This window comes from Crotalus tigris, unplaced genomic scaffold, assembly GCF_016545835.1.
Source record: "Crotalus tigris isolate CLP2741 ecotype Arizona unplaced genomic scaffold, ASM1654583v1 scf7180000018172.2679963, whole genome shotgun sequence".
NCBI classification, from domain to species: Eukaryota; Metazoa; Chordata; class Lepidosauria; order Squamata; family Viperidae; genus Crotalus; species Crotalus tigris.
The window spans coordinates 2559266-2582583 of NW_024096864.1; the positions used below are offsets into that span (position 1 = coordinate 2559266).

The 23318-nt window shown below is 41.6% G+C and overlaps 1 protein-coding gene and 1 long non-coding RNA gene across 2 annotated transcripts; one reads left to right on the forward strand and one right to left on the reverse strand.

Annotated features, from left to right (window-relative positions):
- Positions 1-698: 698 nt before the first annotated feature.
- LOC120310397 lies at positions 699-23176 on the reverse strand. Its single transcript, XR_005557341.1, has 3 exons — positions 21583-23176; positions 21360-21486; positions 699-1915 (listed from the first exon to the last, which is right to left on the reverse strand). It is a non-coding gene; the product is annotated as an uncharacterized LOC120310397 (long non-coding RNA).
- Positions 5867-16916, forward strand: GPR174 (G protein-coupled receptor 174). The gene is made up of 2 exons (XM_039348765.1): positions 5867-6010; positions 14401-16916. The coding sequence occupies exon 2, from the start codon at positions 15010-15012 to the stop codon at positions 15994-15996; it is 987 nt and encodes a 328-aa protein (XP_039204699.1). The 5' UTR covers positions 5867-6010; positions 14401-15009; the 3' UTR covers positions 15997-16916.
- Positions 23177-23318: the final 142 nt, after the last annotated feature.

The following is a 23318-nucleotide window of genomic DNA, read 5'->3' on the forward strand; positions in this document are numbered from 1 at the left end:
TTGGCAATCAACATGTGTTTACAAGAGTTGCGGCATCCTGGGATCAGGGGGTCACCATTTGTCACTTTCCCAGCTGACTTCCAACACACAAAGTCAATGGGGGAAGCCAGATAATCTGGCCTAACAATTGCAATGATTCACTTAACAGTGGCAGAAAAAAAGCTTGTAAAATCAGATGTGGCTCCCTTAACAACCACCTTGCTTACAGGAATCCTGATCTCAGTTGTGCTCATAACTCAAGGACTGCAGTACCTGTAATAAACTTATATCTTCAGGACAGCCACTCACTTCATCTACCCAAGGAACTCTTGAGGAGTTGGCTGTAAATCCCCAACTATGTCTGAATTCAGATAGGTCCCTTTGCCATCACAACAGCTCTGAAGTTAAGCTGATGAAATGAAGAAATTGTGGGGAGAACTCCAGAGTGAATTTTTCACGAAGGGAAGGAATTGGATCATATCCATCTCCTGTTTCACACGTCACATCAGTGAGAACATCTGTAGGGTTGAAATGTGGGGTCCTTGGTGCTCTCTGAGCTTGGTAGTTTTCTTGCAGATGTTTCATGACCCAACTAGGTAACATCATCATTGCTAGAAGAGAGGGGGATTTGCAGAGTGGAGAAAAAGGAAAGGAGAAAGAGGAGGAGGAGGAGGTGCTGGTGGTGGTGGTGGAGGAGGAGGACTGTAGGATCCTTGGTGCTCTCTGAGCTTGATGATTTTCTTGCTGATGTTTCATGACCCAACTAAGTAACATCATCAGTGCTAGTAAGGAGTGGAGTTTGTTCTCAGTTTATATTCGAGTGGCTTGCCCTGCTAATGTTGGTGGGAGTGATCTTGGCTGTTCATTAGTTGGGCTGTTTACTTGCTCAAGAGTCAAGATGGATTGATCAAGAGTCAAGATAGTGACAACCACAAATGAAGCCTTGCACCTTCCCTTGTTCTGCAGGTATATGGAATCTATCTACCAGTCAGCTACGTATCGATTTTTCATTGATGATAGTTAAAGGCAAGCAGAAGTATTTATAAATTTCTTCAGACCAAAATCTGTTAAATTTATCATTTCATATAGGATACGTCTACACACTGCATAAAACTCTTCCAACATATCAATAAGCTTAATTCAAGATTCACCCCTAAGTCTCAAATTCATACCATTCCAGGTAATTTTTCTTATAACAACTTCTTTTTGCTAGTTTTTAACCCTCTATGCCTGACGGGATGTTAGGGAGAGAAGAATATGTTTGGATTAGTCCCACCAATCAACCAAATACAATTGTTTTGGGAGGTTCCGTGAAGGTCTCCATCTAAGAGAAACCACGTAAAGCAAAACAGAATGACAAAGGCATTTGTCCTTTTTTAAAACCATATACTGCCATCGACCATTTCCACAGTAAAATCCATTAAAAACATTATCATTATTCTTTGATCAGAACTGGGCCATCTTTGCAAATTCTTTCATGAATGAGAGCAAAAAAGCTCAAGATTCCAATCTGTGGGAGAGAGTGAAACTAGCAGATTCATCAGCCAATGACAGGACTCCTTGGGTATTCAGCCATGTTTCTGGTGCTAAAGCAGGACATGCCTAATTCTTTTTTTTATGCCTAATTCTTTTTTTTTTCCTAAGAGACTCCTCTCTGTGCATTGCATCATTAACAGGTGGGCATATTCTGCCACCCTAATACCAAGATTTAAGCCACACCCACATATACTGCATAGAGTGAACGAGATTTTTTTTTTTTTAATTCACCTGAATTTTGTAGATTTGGTGCCTTTTAGAGATGTTGGAACTACAACCCACAAAATTATCACTTACTTGAGAAACAGAAGGACACCAGGTTGAAGGAGAGGAAGTTGGACTGGGATTACAGGATTCTTGTACATTAGGCCTTCACAGCAATTGCCAGATTGCAAGGGGTCTGTTTGAGAGAAAGAGAGAGAGATGCCTTACTGAAACTGCCTAGAGCTGCCACATCACACAATGCCTGCACACATGCACATGCATACATTTATTGGAGCAAAAATATAACACTTTGAAGGCGGCTTAGAGTAGAGAATCCATAATCTCAATGATTAAACAAGAGTTGAGCGAGGCTAATTCTTCTCGGGTGTGGCTTTGCAAGGACTGTGTAACGTGGTGACATCATTTTCCACTCTTTTAGATGTTTAATGTTTGCAAGACTTCAGAGACGGCTCTTTTATTGCTTAAGTTGCTAGTAAGAATCCTTGGTGCTCTCTGAGCTTGGTTGTTTCCTTGTAGATGTTTCATCATCTCAGTCAAGCAGCAAACAATATTCTAATCAGGGAATTACCAAGAAGATAAACAATCGAGCAGACAAACAATCAGCAACCAGGAAATTATATCATGATTAAGGAATCACCAAGAATACTCCTACCAACACTGACAGGGCTAGCACTGATGTTGTTACCTAGATGGGTCATGGAATATCTGCAAGACAACAAATATGTTCGAAGAGTTGCAAGGATCCCATAAAATGTTTTATAGATGGCAGTGGCCACCAGCAAGACTAGCAAAAATGTTCAAAAATATGTCAGATAGATGCTGGAAATGTAAACATAATGTAGGCACGTACTACCACATCTGGTGGCCATGTGGCAAAGCTAAGGCTTATTGGAGAAAGATACATACGTGGCTAGAAAAAATATTAGGTGAACATGTTGATTTTAAACCTGAACTTTTTTTTACTAGGTATAATGCCTGAAAAGATTAATAAGCAAAGTTTATATTTAATTCTACACATCACTACAGTGGCGAGAATAACCTTCGCACAATACTGGAAGAATGAAGAATTGCCATCAGAAGAAGAAATAATCAGAAAAATATTGGAATGTGCAGAGATGGACAGATTAACTATGAGACTGAAAGACAAAGACTACTACCAAATTTGGGATTTATTTTATCGCTGGTTAGAAGAAAGAATGAAGGATTAGGAATTGAATATGTATTAGCATAGCTCAGTGGTGGCGAACCTATGGCACGGGTGCCAGAGGTGGCACTAAGAGCCCTCTCTGTGGGCATGTGCGCCATCTCCCCAGTCCTAGGCCTTCAGCTGGGTTTTATAAAACCTCTTCGCTTTAGGCCTCCACCACCATGTACAAAAAAAAAAAGTTCAATCAATCAGTCAATTTCAACTTCTCGTGGGGAAAAAAAAAGATCTCGCAGAGTTGGAATTGATTGATTGAACATTTCAGTCCCACCCAGTCTGCCGTTACCACCGCAGCCACACCCACCCAATGGGCCACACCCACCCAATGGGCCACACCCACCCAGCACCCGACAATGTGTAAGTGGGTTTTGGGTTGCAATTTGGGCACTCGGTCTCTAAAAGGTTCGCCATCACTGGAATAGCTAATTCCAGACAACTTGTTGATTGGAAAAATTAACATACGGATACAAAAAAAACCCCAATAAAATCTATCTATCTATCCATCCATCCATCCATCCATCTATCTATCTATCTATCTATCTATCTATCTATCTATCTATCTATCTATCTATCTATCTATCTATCTATAAGAGTAGCAAGGATCCCATAGTCATCGTCCTCCCCGTTTTACAACAACAACAACAAAAACCAAGCTCAGAGATCACCAAGGTTCAACCCTGCATTACAAATATGTTCTTCTTCTGTAAATTGTTAGCGTGGTTGGTTTTGCCCCTGGATTTTTGCAGAGTTAAATCCAAGGTCCCCGTTGGCCTACGGCTGGGGAATTGCCCCTCCTCTGAGGTGAGCCAGTTTAGAGAGAAGGAACAAAACCAGCCTTTGAGTATTTTATTGCTGCAAGATATCAGCATTTCCAAGCTGATTGGAAGAAAGGTCCGCATGCCAACAAGTTAAAAGCCCAAGCTGCTTTCTGTCTCAGGATTCTCATTAAGGAGCATTAAGGGGTCACCAGGCGCCAACTGGCAAGAAGGAAAGAAAAGCTTTTACAGGCTCAGTTAACACTCAGGCCCTCCCGTTTCACCTCAAAGCATTATAAAGTCTTGACCTTGCCCTGGAATTGATTTTTAAAAATAGATTTAGAAAGTGTTAAGTTGCAATGAAAGAATTGCAGCACAGGGGGGGGTCCTCGACTTACGGCCACAACGGAGCCCCCAAATTCCACTGCTAAGCAAGGCGGTTAAGTGAGTTTTGCTCCATTTTACGACCTGACCTGCCACGGTTGTTAAGAGAATCACTGCAATGACTCAGTTGTTAACTGGGTTCCCTGATGACTTTGCTTATCAGAAGCTTGTTAAAAGGGGGTCACATGATCCCCGGGGATGCTGCAACCGTCATAGAGACGAGTCAGTTGTCAAACACCTGGATTTTGATCACGTGGCCCTGGGGATGCTGCAACGGTCGTAAGTGTGAAAAATGGTCATAAATCACTTTTTTCAGCATCGTAACTTCGGACAGTTAGTAAACAACCAGGTGTAAGTCGAGGATTAACTGTAAGCAGTGCCCAAACAAGTGATGGCGAACCTTTTAGAGACCGAGTGCCCAAACTGCAACCCAAAACCCACTTATGCATCACCAAGTGCCGGGTGGGTGTGGCCTATTGGGTGGGTGTGGCCTATTGGCTGGGTATGGCCAATTGGGGGTATGCACCATTGGGTGGGCGTGGCTGTGGTGGTAACGGCAGACTGGGTGGGACTAAAAAGTTCAATCAATCAATTCCAACTTTGCAAGATCTTTTTTTTCCCGCGAGAAGTTGAAATTGACTGATTGGTTGAACCTTTTTTTTTTTTTTTGGTACACGGCGGCGGAGGCCTAAAGCGAAAAGGTTTTATAAAACCCAGCTGAAGGTGTAGGACTGGGGCGATGGCGCGCGTGCCCACAGAGAGGGCTCTGAGTGCCCCCACTGGCACCCATGCCATAGGTTCGCCACCACTGGCCCAAACAATAAGCCATATTGTACTGTAGCTGAGCCAGAGATAATGTAATCCTGTTATAACATTGCCTGCCATTCTATGCAAATCTAGGCATTAAGGAAGACTTTTCAATCACTCAGCTGTGTCCCGGTACGGCAGAGGTTTCCTGGTTCCTATTTTTTCCCCTCAAACCCATTAAAATGAGATGAATATGTTTCCTATACTGTTTATTCTAGTGCAGGTGAGAAAAAGTCAGCTTTTGGTTAAAAGGTTACATCGAACAACTTCCTTAAATGGTCTCTGGAGGTGATTCTAAAAAGGTACCCAATACCTTGATTTATAACAGTTCATTTAGTGACCGTTCGACACTGGAAAAAGTGACTTATGACCTTTTTTCACAGTTACGGCCTTTGCAGCATCCCCACGGTCATGTGATCAAGATTCTGATGCTTGGCCAATGACTCATCTTTATGACAGTCGCAGTGTCCTGGGGTCATGCGATCCCCTTTTGCTACTTTCTGACAAGCAAAGCTAATGGAGAAGCCGGAGTCACTTAACAACCCTGTTACTGACTTAACAACCGCAGTGATTCACTTAACAACTGTGGCAAGAGAGCTCGTAAAACTCACTTAACAAATGTCTTGCTTGGCAAATGGAAATTGTGGACTCAGCTGTGGCCATAAGGCGAGGACTACCTGTAAGATTGACACGAGTCTGCCCTTCTCCGTGGCCTACGTGCCACGTCACTCCAGGACCCACTGCCCTCTTCCTATTGTGAGATCGCTCGCAAAGAGGGGAATGGTGGTCTATATATAGACCCCCACCACTATAGCAGAACTGTAACCCTGGGGTGCGTTCTGCTGGATGCTACTTTCTGAAATTGCTCATCACTCAGTATTCATCACAAGGCGCACGCTGGAAAAAATATATCTGCTGCAGAGGTTTATGAGTGCCTCGCTCTGACACTTTGAACATCCGCGCTTCTTCATCTCCTCGTTCGGCCGGGCGTGAAAGGAGGAGTTGCAGTTTTGCTTTCTATAATAAGCAGAGGAGGAAAAACCCACCGAAGCATCAACTTTTGTTCTTACATTGAGACTGTGAAGGGTGTGATTGAAGGCACCGGCGAGAAATGGCGAAGGTAGGACTTTCATTTTATGCAGTGGGTTATCTAGCAGGCAGGTGTTTCTTGTAAGCAGTTGGGAAGCCTATTTGCTTAAACTCCGTTGGGTTTCCCTCAAAGCGTTTACCTTGGCGAGCGGAATTCAAATAAAATAAAAGAGAGGAACAGTTCATCAGGGAAGTTTTGGGGGGACTCACGGCGGGAAAGTCTAAGATTTCACAACTGCAAAAAATCCACAAGACTATGATACATTTAAACACCTCAGATAGTTACAAGTGCACCTCCACTTGTGGAAAAAAAGGAAGTTAAATCTACTTGTAAGTACAGGTATACAAGCATCTGTCTTATACAGTGTTCTCTTTCTGAAATTGCAGACAAAGGAATTGGATTCTTTCTTTCTTTCTTTCTGGAGAGATCAAAAACTGAATTTATGACGGAGGGCAAGAAATGATTGAAGTAATATTGTTGAATAGTTGCTATTTGCTTCCTGGCTTTCTGTATATGTATATACACGTGCATATATTACTTTAAAAATATTGGTAAGGAGCTACCTGCCAACTGAGCCCTGCTTAGAGTAAATCTGAAAGTCAGTTTAATGTAGCAATTAAGGCACAAGACTACAATTCAGAAGAATGTTGAGCTTTCAGTCGTGTCTTAGGCACAAAGACAGCTAGGAGACCTTGAGCCAGTCACTCTCTCTCAGCCCTAAGAAGGAGACAATGGCAAACTACTTCTGAAAAACTTTGCCAAGAAAATTGCAAGGATTCAGGCAGGCAGTTTGTCAGAAGCAGGCATGATTGAACAGAAGAAGAAGAAAAAAGAAGAGATCTATTTAAGTCCAAATGACAATTGAGATCTTCTGAAATTAATGAATTCTGCTCTAAGCCGCGATTAACTCTGGCTTAAACGCAGGGCTTTCCCTACTTGATAAAGGAACTTAACTTTTGGACAAGAAATCATGTACTTGGAAAAAGATTGACACACAGAGAGATTCTTTTTGTTAAACTTGTCTGCAATTTTGCCATAGAATTATAGCAGAAAAAAAACCCCATCTCTCCATTCTGAAGAACTGGTTGCACAGCTAACTTTTTTAAAATATTATAGTAGCACAATCCCAGTTTGGTTGGGAGCCACACATTGGAAAAAAATGGGACAGCTTTAAGTTTAAGCAAGAATTTCAGATGCATTTAATCAGTCTAGTTGTCGAAAGCGAAAAAAGATGCATCCATAATGTTTAAAATGGCTTCTTGTACAGTAGTCCACGTCTTAACCCTATGTTCTTAACTGCATTTATAATCTGTTTTCCACTAAAGAAACAACATATATAACTTTCTAGAACTTCAGGCCACCTTTTATCCCCATAACAATTTAGTGATGTAAGTTAGCTTGAGAAGCAGGATCTGACCTTTGATGTTCCAGTAACCAAAGGTGCTTTTCTCACCAGAGTTTCTCTACATAAGTTTGCAAAATAATGTACTGGCATAACTGGGGGTTATTTCCACTGTCTACTGCCAGAATCACCAGGCAGGTGTTTCTTTAACTGTAGGTAGTGCTCAACTAAAGACGACAACTGAGTCCAAAATTTCAGCTGCTAAGTGAGATAGCTGTTAAGTGAATTTTGCCCCACCTTTTTTGCCACAGTTCCTAAGCCCATCACTGCAGTTATTAACATGGTTGCTAAGCGAGTCTGCCATCCCCGTTGACTTTCCTTGTAAGTGAGTTGCAAAAGGGGCTATATGACCCTGGGACACTGCCACGGTCGTAAATATGAGCCAGTTGCCAAGCGTCTGAATTTTGATCATGTGACCCAGGGGATGGTGCGGCGGTCCTAGGTGTGAAAAAAAAGTCGTACGTTATTATTTTAAGTGCCATTGTAACTTCAAATGGTGAGTAAACGAACGATTGTAACCCCAGGACTATCTGCATGGTGGATTGGGTAAAGGCAGTGTTTATCAATCTTGGTCACCTTAAGATGGGAGGACTTAATGGAAACTAACCAAAGAGAGAAGCAACCTACAACTAAAGAGAAACTTCCTGACTGTGAGAACAATTAACCAGTGGAACTACTTGCCTCCAGAAGCTGTGAATGCTCCAATACTGGAAGTTTTTAAGACGAGATTGGACAGCCATTTGTCTGAAATGGTGTAGGGGGTTGGACTAGATGACCCCCTGAGCAGGGGGTTGGACTAGATGACCTCCAAGGTCCCTTCCATCATCATCATCATGACTTAAAACTCATACATGCTTCCAGAAATTCCCAACCAGCCATAAAGTGCTAGTTTAAACCTGTAAAGACCTTCATAAATTGGGTCACAGTTATCTCCATGGGTCTCCTTCAGGTACGGTTGATGCATACAGCTGTTCCTTCATCCCAGAAAAGAGAACTTAAGGTCCTCTCCATTCAAGACATGGGGGAGAGATAGAGAAATCTTTCTCTACAGCAGTGGTTCTCAACCTGTGGGTCGGGACCCCATTTGGGGTCGAACGACCATTTCACGGGGGTCGCCAAACAACGCAGTCCGCCATTTTTTCCCCCTTTTCCTTAGCTGTGCTACTCCCTTTTATTCTATTGGCTTTTGAAAGCCAATAGAATAGACTCTCTTGAATAGAGTCTAATTCTATTGGCTTTCAAAAGCCAATAGGAATTGTCCAGGCTGTCTCTGCCCTGCTGAGCCTGCCAAAAGTCCCATTCTGCAAACGGTGCTGCACCAGTTGAGTAGTCCTCGACTTACGACCGGTTGAGTAGTCCTCGACCTATGACCGGTGGGGGTCGTGGCATTAAAAAGGTTGAGAACCACTGCTCTACAGTAACCTTTTGCTTCTGGAATCGTCTCTCCCAAGAGATTTAACTTGTTTCTGTCCTCTTGTCTTTAAGAAAAAAGATCAAAATAATTCTGCCTCATAGAGTCTTTGGAACAAGATGAGGTGATAGAATGGTTACCCGTGGGAAGTGTGTCATTGTCTGGTTTTTCAGTTGTATTTGTGGAAACCTGTGGGAGTTCTGCTGCTGGGATGAGACACCATGAAGTGAATAAATACACTTCTGCTGCTTAGAAAGACATTTTATAAACGAATCAATCCCAGCCAACGCAACCTGCAGCCTGTTTACAATATTCACAGTATGTCTATCAGCCCCAAAAGACAAACTAGGGTCAGATTATTGAGTCTTTTATCTAACATTTGCCAACGTTCTTGGCCCAGTCAAGCGAAGACACTTTTCTTTAATTTGGAACTGTTGTGTATCTATGAAAGGCAACATGAGTTTGCCCACAATATCCTTGGATTAAACTTGATCTCTCTTAAAACTGTAACAAGGTCATGATGAAACTACCATTGTATAATTATAGATGAACGTTCTGAGGGCTCCTTGGTGCTCTCTGAGCTTGCTTGTTTTCTTGCAGACATTTCATTACCAAAGTAGGTAACATCATCAGTACGGAATGCAGTTTGCAATCAGTTTATATTCTAGTGGCTTGCCTATCAGTGTTGGTGTGGGTGGTCTTAGAGATTCTTTGGTTGGGCTATTTGCTGTTGGCTTCATTGGCAGTTTCTTGATTGGGGCATTGTTGGTCTGATGTTAACCTTTGAGTTAGTCTATGCCAGGGATAGGCAATCTTGGCTCTTTTATGACTCGTGGACTTCAACTTCCAGAATTCCTGAACCAGCATGGCTCAACTTGGAAACCTCTCCCTTTCTCTTCAGTGTAGCTGGCTCAGGAATTCTGGGAGCTGAAGTCCACGAGTCATAAAAGAGCCCAGGTTGCCTATCCCTGGCCTATGCTGATCTGGGTGCTGATTACTGGTGGGGAGGTGCTGCGGTCTTTTTGTTCCTTTATGGGCAGCACCCAGATCAGCCTAGATTAACTCCAAGGTTAACATCAGACCAGCAATCAATTAAACAATACCCCAATCAAGAAATTGCCAAAAAATCAACAGCAGAAGCCTAGACAAAGAATCTCAAAAACCACCCCCACCAGCACAGACAGGCAAGCCACTTGAATATCAAATGACAGCAAGCCCTCCTCCTCCTCCTCCTCCTCCTCCTTGCCACAATTCCCACTCCCATCTAGCACTGATGATGTTACCTAGTTGGGTCATGAAACATCTGCAAGAAAACAGCCAAGCTCATAGAGCACCAAATACCCCACAGTTCTCCTCCTCCACCTCCTCCTCCCTCCTCTTCTCCATAAACACCACCCTCTTCTAGCACTGATGATATTACCTAGTTGGGTCATGAAACATCTGCAAGAAAACAACCAAGCTTAGAGAGCACCAAATACCCTACAGTCTTCCTCCACCTCCTCCTCCTCCTCTCCATAAACACCACCCGCTTCTAGCACTGATGATGTTACCTAGTTTGGGTAATGAAACGTCTGCAAGAAAACCACCAAGCTCAGAGAGCACCAAGGAGCCCTCATGTCAACCCTGAGTTACAAATATTCCCCTTTATTAGCTGAAGGTTCTTTTGGTTTTTTTCCCCCTCCCTTTCTTTTCTCTCTTTTCTTGCCAAACTCTTCCAGTCTCTCCGTTTTTATTCTAATGAGCAAAATATCAATATCTATTTGGCAACAAGGCTTAGACAACATGTGGCAGAATATTAAGAGCTTCTACAGTAAAAGGTCTGTAATGCCCAATGGCAAGCAAGTGAAAGATTAATTGGTACCCTTTAAATAGGAGGAAAATGGAAGAGGGATTGGAAGAGTAATAAGATAGGCATTGGAGGAAAGCTGTGTAACATGCGTAATATAAAATAAATAAAAATGATGTTTTTTGTAATTGCTCCTGGATTTTCCATTCTTTTGGATCTAAAATAAGCACATCTTTCTTTTTAACTTGAGGCAATACTGGTAGGTTAACTACACCAGTTTGTTTGCATTTAGTTACTTCTGAGGGTCAGGAGGTCATCAGCTAGAAGCTTAAATTATCCAATACAAGATCATCTTTATAGCTCAGGGTTGAACTATGGAGTCTTTGATGCTCATTGAGTTGGGTTGTGGGCCTGCAGATGTTTCACTACATGACTAGATGATCAGATGTTCCACAAGATTACATTCTTTCTATCCAACAACTCTTGCCAGTGTTCTAGAGAGAAGGGGGATTAAAATAAAGAGGTGGTGGCCATCCCTAATCTATTGTTAAGGATATCAAAAGAATCAAAGGAGCTGGGCTCACACAAACACCAAATCACGAAAAAGTAACCAAGTTCAGACCCACCCCACTGAACATGCTGTGGAAATGCAGCTGATGTCTTTGAAATTTCCCTGTCACATTCAAATCTATAATGAAATCATGAAGCTTACTTGATGTTAGCCTTCAAGGTAGATCATGTCAGGAAACCACCACCACAAGGGTTACAAGAGAGTTACCTTATTGTTGTAGGGTAGAAGAACATAACCTTGGAAGCCTGCCGAATTTTCTATGCCAAACAGAATAGAGTCTAGATGACTGTGATTTTCTTGCTCATGCTCCTTTTAAACTAAGTTGTCATTTTCCCCTTATCAGCTCATCCATTTGCATTTTTTTTTTTACACTTGGTTATATTGGTCCAGTCACTAGCAGGCTTGTTATGAGGATATAATGATGAAATGAGTGCCCAATAATTGTGATCTATATGCTGCTAAAACTCTCATTGACATCACCTTCAACTGGGAAAACAGTGCATCATAAGGTAACAATTTTTGAACCAAGGTACCTCAAATGAGCTAATTTACAGAATATGTCCAAAGTCCAGGACCCATGACTCTCTAAGGAATAATATTTGGCTGTTTCAGTGCTACTGGCTACTGCTACGTTGCTGCTACAGTCATGTAATCTCTAGTTCAACATTCTATGACAGTTTCCCAGCCAATCTTGCAATCCCTTGCTCCATCCCCTGCCCAGCACCAGTTGCTTATGATTATTGTTTGGCTTTATGTATGGCATAAAAGCAGTAACTATATTTTCTTAACCTATGTTTAGTGCTTTGCAAATGATGTGAATATAGCTGATTTGTACAACATTGTGTGCCTGGGGGTGGTGATGTGACAAATTAGCAGAAAGATTATACCCCATTTCTTTACACTTAAAATTATAGACTTGTATAATGCAATGGGGTGTAACCTTTCTGCTGCTTTATATCGTTCCTACCAATTGAGATCGAGGAGACACTCCTTATGCCAGTTTTCTTCATGTTGAGTCTCTCCAACGGTGTGAAACTATGTTTTCAGACCTGTCAACTAGCGGTTAACAGCATGTTTGAAAGGCACGCTATTAGGGGAAATGATTTAGTAGGATACTATGAGATATAGCATCTTGCATTTTAATTCATCACTGAACAATCTTCAGAGGGGGAATCAAATCTTAACTATTTATATTAGAGGATTATACTATGGCTCAGCTAACTGTGACAGAAGGCTTGGAAAGGCCATCGACTTAATGTTTTTCCTCAAACCACTGAACATTAAGTAATGGTCTTCATCTATCACAATCAAAGCCACCTGAAAAGTAGACATTTAAAAGCTTTTGTTAATAATGACACTAGAATACGCTATGAAACACTTGACAGAGTATGTATTCTGACTCCCACGATAAAGCAGAGTAAGAAATACAGCAAGATTATGTTCACCTTGTACACGATCGATTGATGAGATAGATGGAGACGCTTCCCTGCAGTTCTATCACAATCTCAGAAGTTATGTTTCTGTAATGGAAGTCATACTTTCATTCAACTTTCAGAGGAAACAGACTGCTCCTAATCAAATATAATGATGTCTAATAACATCATTGGGGAGGGAAGGAATTCTAAAATAACGCAGTGAAATGATTCTACTTCTCAACAAATCTACTATGTATTAAAGTAGATTCCAACGAATAGAGGAATAGGCAGCACAAAACAATTAAGAAATAGTGATTTTTACTATTAATCCTACTGTAAGATACCTAATGAAAATAAGAGGAGTGCATCTGTTACAAATTTGCTAAATCAATTTTTTTCATGTACCATCAGGGACTTAAAGAAATAGACTCAAGAAATTACCGGCTTTTAGAACAGACAACTCTCAAAATATAGCTGGACTGGCTTAGCAGTCTTGAAAAAGTGAAATAAGACCTATTTGTCTATAAAACATTTTTGTTTATGAAGTATTTTTTTATACTACTAGATGTTGTTGTTGTTGTTGATGATAATGCATTTTGACCAAGAGGAATAGAAACTGCAAAATAGTTTTGAGAATGGGACATATTTATTTCTGGGGGGGGGCCAAGAACCTCATGTGTCATCATTCAAATGGCAAGTATTATATGATCTGTGCCAGCCATGATGCACTTGCTATTGTATTGGATGCTTTTAGAACAGTGGTTCTCAACCTTTTTAATGCCGCGACCCCCAACCGGTCGCAAGTCGAGGACTACTCAACTGGTGCAGCACCGTTTGCAGAATAGGACTTTTGGCGGGCTCAGCAGGGCAGAGACAGCCTGGACAATTCCTATTGGCTTTTGAAAACCAATAGAATTAGATTCTATTCGAGAGAGTCTATTCTATTGGCTTTCAAAAGCCAATAGAATAAAAGGAAGTAGCACAGCTAAGGAAAGGGGGGGAAAAATGGTGGACTGTGTTGTTTGGCGACCCCCGTGAAACAGTCATTCGACCCCAAATGGGGTCCCAACCCACAGGTTGAGAACCACTGTTTTAGAATCATAGGACTGGAAGGGACCATGGAGGTCTTCTCCGTCCAACTCCCTACCCAAGGCAGGAGTCCTTATACCATCTCGGACAAATGGTTGTCCAATCTTTTCTTTAAAACCTCCAGCGATGGAATACCCAGAACTCTGGAAGGCAAGCTCTTCCATTGATTAATCAAGAAATTCCTTCTCTTTCCAAGTGGGTTCTCTCTTTAACAAGCTTCCACCCATCGCTTCCTGTCCTGCCTTCAGGTGCTTTGGAGAGCAGATCTTTTTTGTGTCGTGGTGACCAGAACTGTAGGCAGTGTTCCAAATGTGGTTTCACTAGTGTAGTATAGAGTGGCACTATCATTTCTTGTAATCTTCATGCTACCCTTGTTAATGCAGCCTAAGAGTGTGTTGGCCACTGCTGGCTCATACTTAAGTGGTTGTCCATTAAGACATCTAGATTCCTCTCTACAATGACTTCCAAAGCAATCCCAACCTCAATAGAAGCAGCTTTATTTTCTCATCTTTCTTTCTGAACCAGGCAGGTAGAATATCTGCTGATGAAGGCAAGGCTAGAATGGGAGATCAAGTAGCCATTGGTGTAAGCTCTGCCAATGGGAAGGACCTTGAGGTTCCAACTCTTTCTCTAATGTATCCAACAGAGGAGAGATGAGTTGGTTGATGGAACCTATAATCAAATCAACTTTGAGACATTCTTGCCTTGCATAAGACCACACAAAATCTTATTTGTATTTCCTTTAGTTGCAGGTGATCAGCTCTGCTGTATTGCAGAATAACAGCTATAAAAGTCCTTCTTTTTGGTATGGAAGTTGAAAAGGAACAGAAGCTCCTCGCACAGGTGGTGGCTGTGATGTCTCGGATGACACTTGATTCTCCTTGCCTCTTATCGACATCGTACCTTTGGGATTTATTTTTCTTTCCTTTACTCAAGACTTGAGAAAGAGGACTCAAGAGAGTGTGATAAAGTTGCTTCAAAAATCAAACGCATGCCATAATCAAAAACAAGCTTATTTTAGGCAAAACTCAACAACACAATGAAGAAAGCTGAAGGAGGATCCGAAGATAAGCATAGAAGAATTAGAGAAGCAAAAAGATCCTAAAGATTCTGGGTTTTTCTTTTTTAAAAAAATTGATCCTCCTACAAAGAAACTGCAGCAACAACATCTGTTTTTGCAAGTTTGAGAAAGAAAAAATGATGCAACAAAACCAAAATATTCAGATTTTACATACGTAGTGCCTCAGCTCATGTTATAGCCTTTTCACGTCCTTCCCTGAGAATTCAAGATAGCAACAATTTCTGTTAATTCCTTTACATAACTCCAAGCCACTCCATATTCCACAAGGAAAACCATGGCAACCAATGACTCAAACTACAATGAAGATGAGTTTTTGAAACATTTCTATGCCATCATGTACACAATCATCCTGGTTCCTGGGTTGATTGGGAATGTTTTGGCTCTCTGGGTCTTTTATGGATACATGAAAGAAACTAAACGGGCCGTGATTTTCATGATTAATCTTGCAATTGCAGATTTGGCTCAAGTGTTATCGTTGCCACTAAGGATTTTTTATTACCTGTCTAAAAGTTGGCACCTGGGGAAGGAACTTTGCATGTTCTGCTTCTACCTCAAGTACGTCAACATGTATGCAAGTATTTACTTTTTGGTTTGCATCAGTGTGCGGAGATTTCAGTTCCTCATGCACCCTTTGAAGTTCAGTGACTGCAAACGCATCTACGACATGTACATCTGCATCGTTGGATGGGTTGTGGTTTGTGTGGGCTGCTTACCTTTTCCCCTTCTACGACTCACCTCCAACGAGACTTGTGCCGACGATAAATGTTTTGTGGACCTGCCCTTGAAGACTGCAGATGAACCTATCTCAATAGCAATGATGTCCCTAGGTGAGCTGGTTGGCTTTGTAACCCCACTGTTGATCATCTTGTATTGTTCCTGGAAGACCATCTTATCTCTCCAAGAAAAGAATTCTGTTTCCCAAGACCTTGGGGAGAAGCAGAAAGCCTTAAAGATGATCCTGACTTGTGCCATTGTCTTTTTAATTTGCTTTGGTCCTTATCACATCAGCTTCCCTTTGAATTACTTGGTCAAGTCCCAAACGATAGAAGATTCCTATGCCCGAAAGGTTATTTTGGTCTTCCACGCAATTGCCTTGTGCCTTGCCAGTTTAAATTCATGTCTCGACCCTATAATTTATTACTTTACTACAGATGAGTTTCGAAGGAGGCTTTCAAGGCAAGATTTACAGGACAGTATTCAATTTCATAACATGCACTGTGGACGTGCAAAGGAGCCATCCGAAATAAGTATAGTTGGGTGATTGATAGGAAACTCATATTATGGGGTTGTTGTTTTTTTGATGCCATGATCACTTTGGAAAAGATTTACTGTAGCTTGTCTTCAATATAGATATTGACCATTACTATGTCAAGTAGTCTAGAGAAACTGTGAAAGGAAGAATGGAAGAAGTGAACCACTGAGAAGGAAATTCACAATCCATGCATAGAAGATATTTTGGGGATAAAACTCAAAATAATGCTGTCTTATTTAGTTTAACATGGAATAGAGAGACACTTTGGATAGACTTTCAACATTCTGTTATGATACCCTATAACAATAAACTAGGATTCTAGGAATCCTTGCTAGATCTATTCCTCAATCTAGATTAGTTATCTCAAAGGGTTCTCATCAATCTTGAAAGACTGTCCAAGTTTCTCTCTGTCCCATTTGTTACTAAAGAAAGTCAAGAGTTTACTTTGAATTTGTTTCTCATTCTTTTTTCTATTTCTGGCTTGTGTAATCTCTAGTCCAAAACTCTTGGTAACAGCTCACTCCTGCCTTCCTCCTTTGACAGCATTCTCATAGTTTATACCTCATTGACATTAAATCACTCACATTATTATAAGGCTAAATCTTCTTGAGGGATAGTTGCATGTGAGATAGAAAAGAGACAGAGATGAAAAGAGAGAAAATATATGTTTCTTGATCTCTCTCTTCATCAGAGGTATGAAGTAACGCACACTGTTTTTCTAGAGCTTTAATTTTATTTTATTAATGCCCATAGTACTGTGAGCTGTTAATTTAAATGTCTCCGAAATAATTTATAAAATCCATTTTTGTACTTTAATAAATTTGATGTATATGATAACGTGTGTGTATGTAAAGTATTAAAGAATTAAATTGGGAGACTAAGATGGCCATTTCGAGCTCATTCTGCTCTCTTCAGTTAGCCACACCCTTTATGAGATTCAAACCTGGGCAGTTTACATGGTAGGCAGTGATTTAATCAATTAGTAATCAATTAGACATCTGTCTGAAAAACTTCCTGCATACACACACACACACACACACACACACACACACACACGTTCTGAGCACGGTTTCCTTTCCTTTCACAGGCACAGTTTAGCAATATTTAAATGTCAGATGGGCAACTTAAAATACTACTCAAACCTGGATGCTCCCTAGATGCTCTCTTCATTCTCCCAGAATTCTCAGCAACAACAAAACCGACTGGGAAATTCATGCAACTTTCTACAAAGCACTTAACTTGTGGAAAGCAGGATAAAATAGTTGTACTCTTTAAAATGTTGAAAGTAACTCAAGGTTTTTTTTTAGGGTGCTCTAATCCCTTTCAGCAAGCAAAAGTCAACTTACAACTAGATTTTACTTCCATGTCGAGGAGAGTAAGGGTCTGTCTTGCAACCCCTTTGCTGATTCCACACTTGTCATTTTTTTTTTTTATTGGACACAGTTGTTTTACTAAGGGCTGCAGTTGTTTTATTAAAGGCTGCATTTGAAAGAAATAATATTGTTGAATCGTTATAAAATTAATTCAGAACCAACAAAGCTCTATTCACCTTTACTCCACACCCACTTTCAATTTTATTTCCAGATGGAACAAACTTTTAAAAAAACACCCAAAAACCCACCTCCCACCAGTTCTAGATGTGACCGATAATTCTCATCTCGTTCTGCTGACAACTAACCTGTCTTTCTCACCATCGTGTCAGGTGCATGGAAACCACAACTCAAAGGAACAGTGACAAGAAATAACTGCAATAGGAAACAGAGAGATCAAATGTGCCAAGGCTGATGCTGTGAAGGCAGGAAACCAAACTGAGACGGCACATGTTGCTACCAGGCACTCGTGTGAGATATGCTGTGTCTGAAAAAGAGGCCATTTCTTCTACGAGACACCTATGAAGGTGTCCTTACTTGTGGTTTCTGTGTTCCTTGGTCATTTGGCAAGAGGAAGAGAGAATATCAAAGATCTCAATGTTATTCATCTTTGTGAGAATCTCGTTTTATTTGCCCAAGCAACATGGCAAGCCACTTATTAATTGTTCTGTCAGGAAATTCCTCCTTAGCTCCAGGTTGCTTCTCTCTTTGGTTAGTTTCCATCTGTTGCTTCTTGTCCTGCCTTCAGGTGCTTTGGAGAATAGCTTGACCCCCTCTTCTTTGGGGCAGCCCCTCAAATATTGAAAGCCATCTAAGTTCTTGCTTGTAACAATCTTTTCATTCTAATTGGTTGAGTTTGTCTAGCATCTTCAATTATATTGGATCAGGTAGCATGGGATATCCTTGTGTTGGGGAACGTGGCCACTGGTTTAATATTGTGTGTGAAGTAAGGCATCATTAATTTTAAGCTGTTACTGACACATCCCCGACCTGTGTAACCAGTTTGTTCCAGAAAGCTTTGCATAATTTGAGATTTGTCTCAGAAAGTTATTCATTTGTATGTCATAGTCGTTTGCACAGCATGCACAGCACAGCATTTAACGTGTGATGGAAATTTTAAATGTGGCTTAGGTAATTGTATTCTGTTAACTGGGTATGCAAATTAATGTGAATTCAGCTATGATTCTCTCCTCTAGAAGTATCTCATTGTGAGCCACTTTGTTGTTGTCAATGACTCTATTTAATAGTTGTTTTCCAGTGTAATTTAAATGCCCACCCACAACCATGTTAAAATTGTACCACTTGTGAGGAGCGTGCAACCATTTTGAATGTACTTCGGTGGTGCCAGACACACGGCACGTGTAATACCACTTCTGCATGCGTTGCATTGGTTACTGGTGTGCTTCCGGGTGCAATTCAAGGTATTGGTGGTTACATTTAACCATGGATTATGGTTAATAATACACGGCTTGTGACCGGAGTACCTGAGGGATCATCACTCCCTAAAGATCTCCCATCCAGGTAGCCCTCTACTTACCACTATTCATTTAGACACCATTTCAAGTTACAACAGCACTGAAATAAAAGTGGCTTACAAGCAACCCTCACATTTAGAACCACTGCAATAACCCAGGATCATATGATGAAAATTCTGGCACTTGGCCACCATCACGTATACAACAGTTGCAAGTGTCCCCCAACGTCAAGTAATTGTCATTTTCAACTTTCCCAGCGGGCTTTCCAACAAGCCAATGCGGGAAATTGGATTTGCTTAATGGCCACAAGATTCACTTAACCAGTGTTAAGTGCATGTTAAGCTTAACTGCAGTGTTAAGCTTAACAACGGATCACTTAACAACAGGGCAAAAAAGATCATAAAATCGGGGTTGGCTCGCTGTCTTGTGTACATGTAACCAAGGTTAAGCTTGCTTAGCTTCCCAGATCTATCAATGCTGACTAGATCAGAGGTCCCCAACCTTTTGGGCACCAGGGACCGCTTCCGTGGAAAAAGGTTTTTCCACAGACCGGAGAGTGTGCGGTCTGCATCCCACGGATGGTGCTTTGCTTGTTTGTGCGGACCAGTTGCTGGCATGCAGCGGCCCATTACCGGTCCACGGACTAAACGCTCTTTCCTCAGGTTTAACCGGAAACCTGTGCTTTTTTTCAGTCCATTATCCGCCATTATCCAATTTCAGGCAGGGACGTGTGTTTAATTCATTTTCAGTCCAGCGGCTCAATTGAGAACACGGGACGTTTCCCACTGTCTTGGCATGGGAAGCTGACCCCGATTCAGCTCTGTTGAGAAGGCTCAGCCACCATCTGTACCACTACACACACTAAAATGACTTCTCTTTGTTGGGTTGGCAGGGGCTAGTGATCACTGTTTGTGGATTAGGGTTTGCAACTTCAACTGGATCTCAGATGGGATAATTCATTGGGGAGGGGGGTTGTTTCCCCTTGGTCTGAAGGTTAAAAGGGAGGGAATTGCAGTGTTTTGTCTACGAGGATTTACACGTCTGTTCCTGTCCTTAAAAAGACGCCCCCCCCCCCAAGTCAAGCAAAAGTACAGATGATCCTCAGCTTATGATTGCAATTCAGCCTGGAATCACGGCCGTGAAGTTGTTGCAGTTGTTAAGCAGGACATGTCATTTTATTACTATTTGGGTGTCAATTGTTAAGCAAATCCATTTTATCCAAGGGGTGTTTTTGTTTTTTGCCAGAAAGCAAAAGTAAAGGCAGAAAAATACAAAAAAAAAATGTTGAAAATTATGATCATCTGATTGTGGGAAACATAAATGGTCCGGAGAGCAGCCCTGGTGAAGCAGTGGTTGGAATGCAGCATTGCAGGCTGACTCTGCCCACAGCCAGCAGTTCGATTCTAACCGGCTCAAGGTTGACTCAGCTTTTCATCCTTCCGAGGTCGCTAAAGTGAAGACCCAGATTGTTGAGGGCAAGAGGCTGATTTTGTAACCCGCTTACAGAGGGCTGTAAAGCTCTGTGAAGCAGCGTAGAAGTCTAAGTGGTACTGCTACTAACAAGATTTATTAACCGGACGCTAGTTTGTTTTTGCTTCTTACAACTTCCCTCTTTGCCTCTGCGGTGCCATTGCTAAGGTGAACTGCTTGCCAAGTGCCCAGAATATGATTATATGCTCATGGGTTGTGTGTGAGACCAGCATAAGGTCGAGAATGGACTGTAAGTACCTTGAGAGGGCAGGAGGGCGTCTCTGTCATACCTTTGAATGAATTTTGGTGATTAAGCAAGGACTGCCCATAATGTGGCTAAAAAGTGGCCACTCGGCTGAAGAAATCCAGTACTTCAAGCTGGGCGTACAGGCAGTCCTCAACTTACAACAGTTCATTTTGTGACCGTTCAAAGTTACAACGGCACTGGAAAAAAAGTTGACCTATGACTATTTTTCACGCTTATAACCATTGCAGCATCCCCCTGGTCATGTGATCAAAATTCCAGACGCTTGGCAACCGATTCATATTTATGACGGTTGCAGTGCCCTGGGATCACGTGATCCCCTTTGGCGACCTTCAATGGGGAAGCAAACTCAATGGGGAAGCCAGATTCACTTAACAGCTGTGTCTCTAACTGAACAACTGCACTGATTCACTTAACAAGTGTGGCAGGAAAGGTCGTCAACCGGGACAAAATTCACTTAACAAATGTCTCACGTAGCAACGGAAATAAGTGATTTTAAGCTGTCGTGCCAGCCAATTGGTTGGCAGTATAACAGAAACCACCTGGACTGTGCAACCCATTTCTCCCTGCAATGCCCATGAACTCAGTCATTGACCTGCTGAGGGATGCAGTTAACAAGAGATCGTCAAGGCAACGTCTCCCCTCAAAATATCTCCTAACACCCCCAACGTGTCAAAAAGGTATCTTTGAGTGGGTAACGAAGATGTGAATGTTCAATCTGCACTTCTCGGAGGAAGTAGAACAGAAGCGTATTCTTGTTGAAACTAAATACGCAAAATCAAAATGACTTACCGTAAAGTGTCAGATGATCCTGGGCTGTTTTGACAGGATGTTTAATCCTCACTCGTCTCCAAATTTTTTTGCAAAGCTGTAGAAATTTCATTCACAGACACCAGGCGTTCATGTGCAAAAATTTTGGCTGTACCAGAAGATACAAGTTATTTTCATTTCAGCTTTTTAAGTGAGCCTGGAGCCATTTTGGGGGGTGTAAACCACTGAGCAGGCTATTGCTTACCATTCAGATATACTTGACTGCCACTGCAGAATCTTTTGTGCACCTTTGGAAGGTTTAGTACAGATTTCCCCTTTTTTGTTCTTGCAAACATCTCAATCAGAAAAAGAAAAACAAGGCTTGTTTGTGTAGCTTTCGTGGTGAAAAAGCAGCTGCACGAGAACAGAAAGCAACTTTGTACCTTATTTTGTAAAGAAACCGGTCAATTCAGCTAGGTAAAATGCAGAGGACCATTGATGATCAACGTTGTTTATTTTGAATTATTATTCAGCCCAGTAATAGTGTTGTTTGACCTTTGTTTACTGTTACAATAGTCAAGGCGCTAGTTACTGCATAAATTTAGGGTTTTTAAAAGTACTTGGGGCAGGGTTCCTCAAACTCTTCAACTCAAACCCCTTTATGAATTTATCAGATTGCTCATTGACCCTCAAAACAATTGCATAAAAATGATTTCATACTTGAACTAATGGTACTACTACTAATATCAACCCCATGGCATCCATATTAAGGAAACTAGATAGGGGAATATCTAACAATGACAACGTATCAATGGGGCAACGTATTTCAAGATTTAATTAACCCCCGGATTTGACACTTCTTAAATCAAGGATGTGCTTTTTCCTAGAAAGAAACCTGTTAAGACAGCTTGCCTTTTGAAAGATATTGGGATGGTCCATGAGCGGTGCCCTCTAGCTATGCAGAACTACGTCTCCTGTTCTTGCCAACTGGCTGATCTAAAATGGGTGCAAAAATGAGAAAGCAGACCAGAAGGGAATCACTTTATTTTTACATGACTGACATGCATCAATAACCAACATGCAAGTCAGGATTGCTAACTGCAGGTTTGAGCTTTGGCTCTGAGGGATTCTCTTTTAACCTATTAAAGAAGCCACAGAGTTTTGGAGCTGGTGAACCAACTATTTTTTTTGCACTGGGCGAATGGCTGAAGGGTCAGGGAAGAAAGGACTCCTCTTTCGTTCTAGCAACAGCTGCTTTGGGACTCTGATGAAGAAGCTACAGAGATCTGTTTCTCTTAGTCCAGGGGTAGGCAACCTTGGCTCTTTTATGACTCGTGGACTTCAATTCCCAGAATTCCTGAACCAGCATGGCTCACCTTGGAAACCTCTCCCTTTCCCCTCAGCACGGCTGGCTCAGGAATTCTGGGAGTTGACGTCCACGAGTCATAAAAGAGCCAAGGTTGCCTACCCCCGTCTTAGTCCCTCACTTCTTTTTAGATCAAACCAAGTGTGGTTATTTGAACTGATCCTCTGATGGAGCTGCAATTCTGCTTCCCACACTTTCAACGGCCTTCCGTTGAATTACATCACCAAAAGGTCTAGCCAGATTTTTGGACCATTTGAGAAGTTTGTTTTTTTAAAAAATCCTTTTTCATAAATAACTCAGGGCAATGAACATATCTAATACAACTTCCGCCTCCTATTTTCTTCACAGCTGGGCTGTGCAGAGGGAGGAACTGACTCACAGTCACCCAGCCAGCCGTCATGCCAAAAACAGGACTAGGATCGTTTTACTGGTCTCTGGCCCGATGCCTTAACCACTAGACCAGGGGTAGGCAACCTTGGCTCTTTTATGACTCAGCCACCATAGCTGACTCAGGAATTCTGGAAGTTGAAGTCCACGAGTCATAAAAGAGCCAAGGTTGCCTACCCCTGGACTAGACCAAACCAGCTCTTTTATCTCAGCGCACTAGCTCTATTAAAGAGTTGAATTTATTTTTT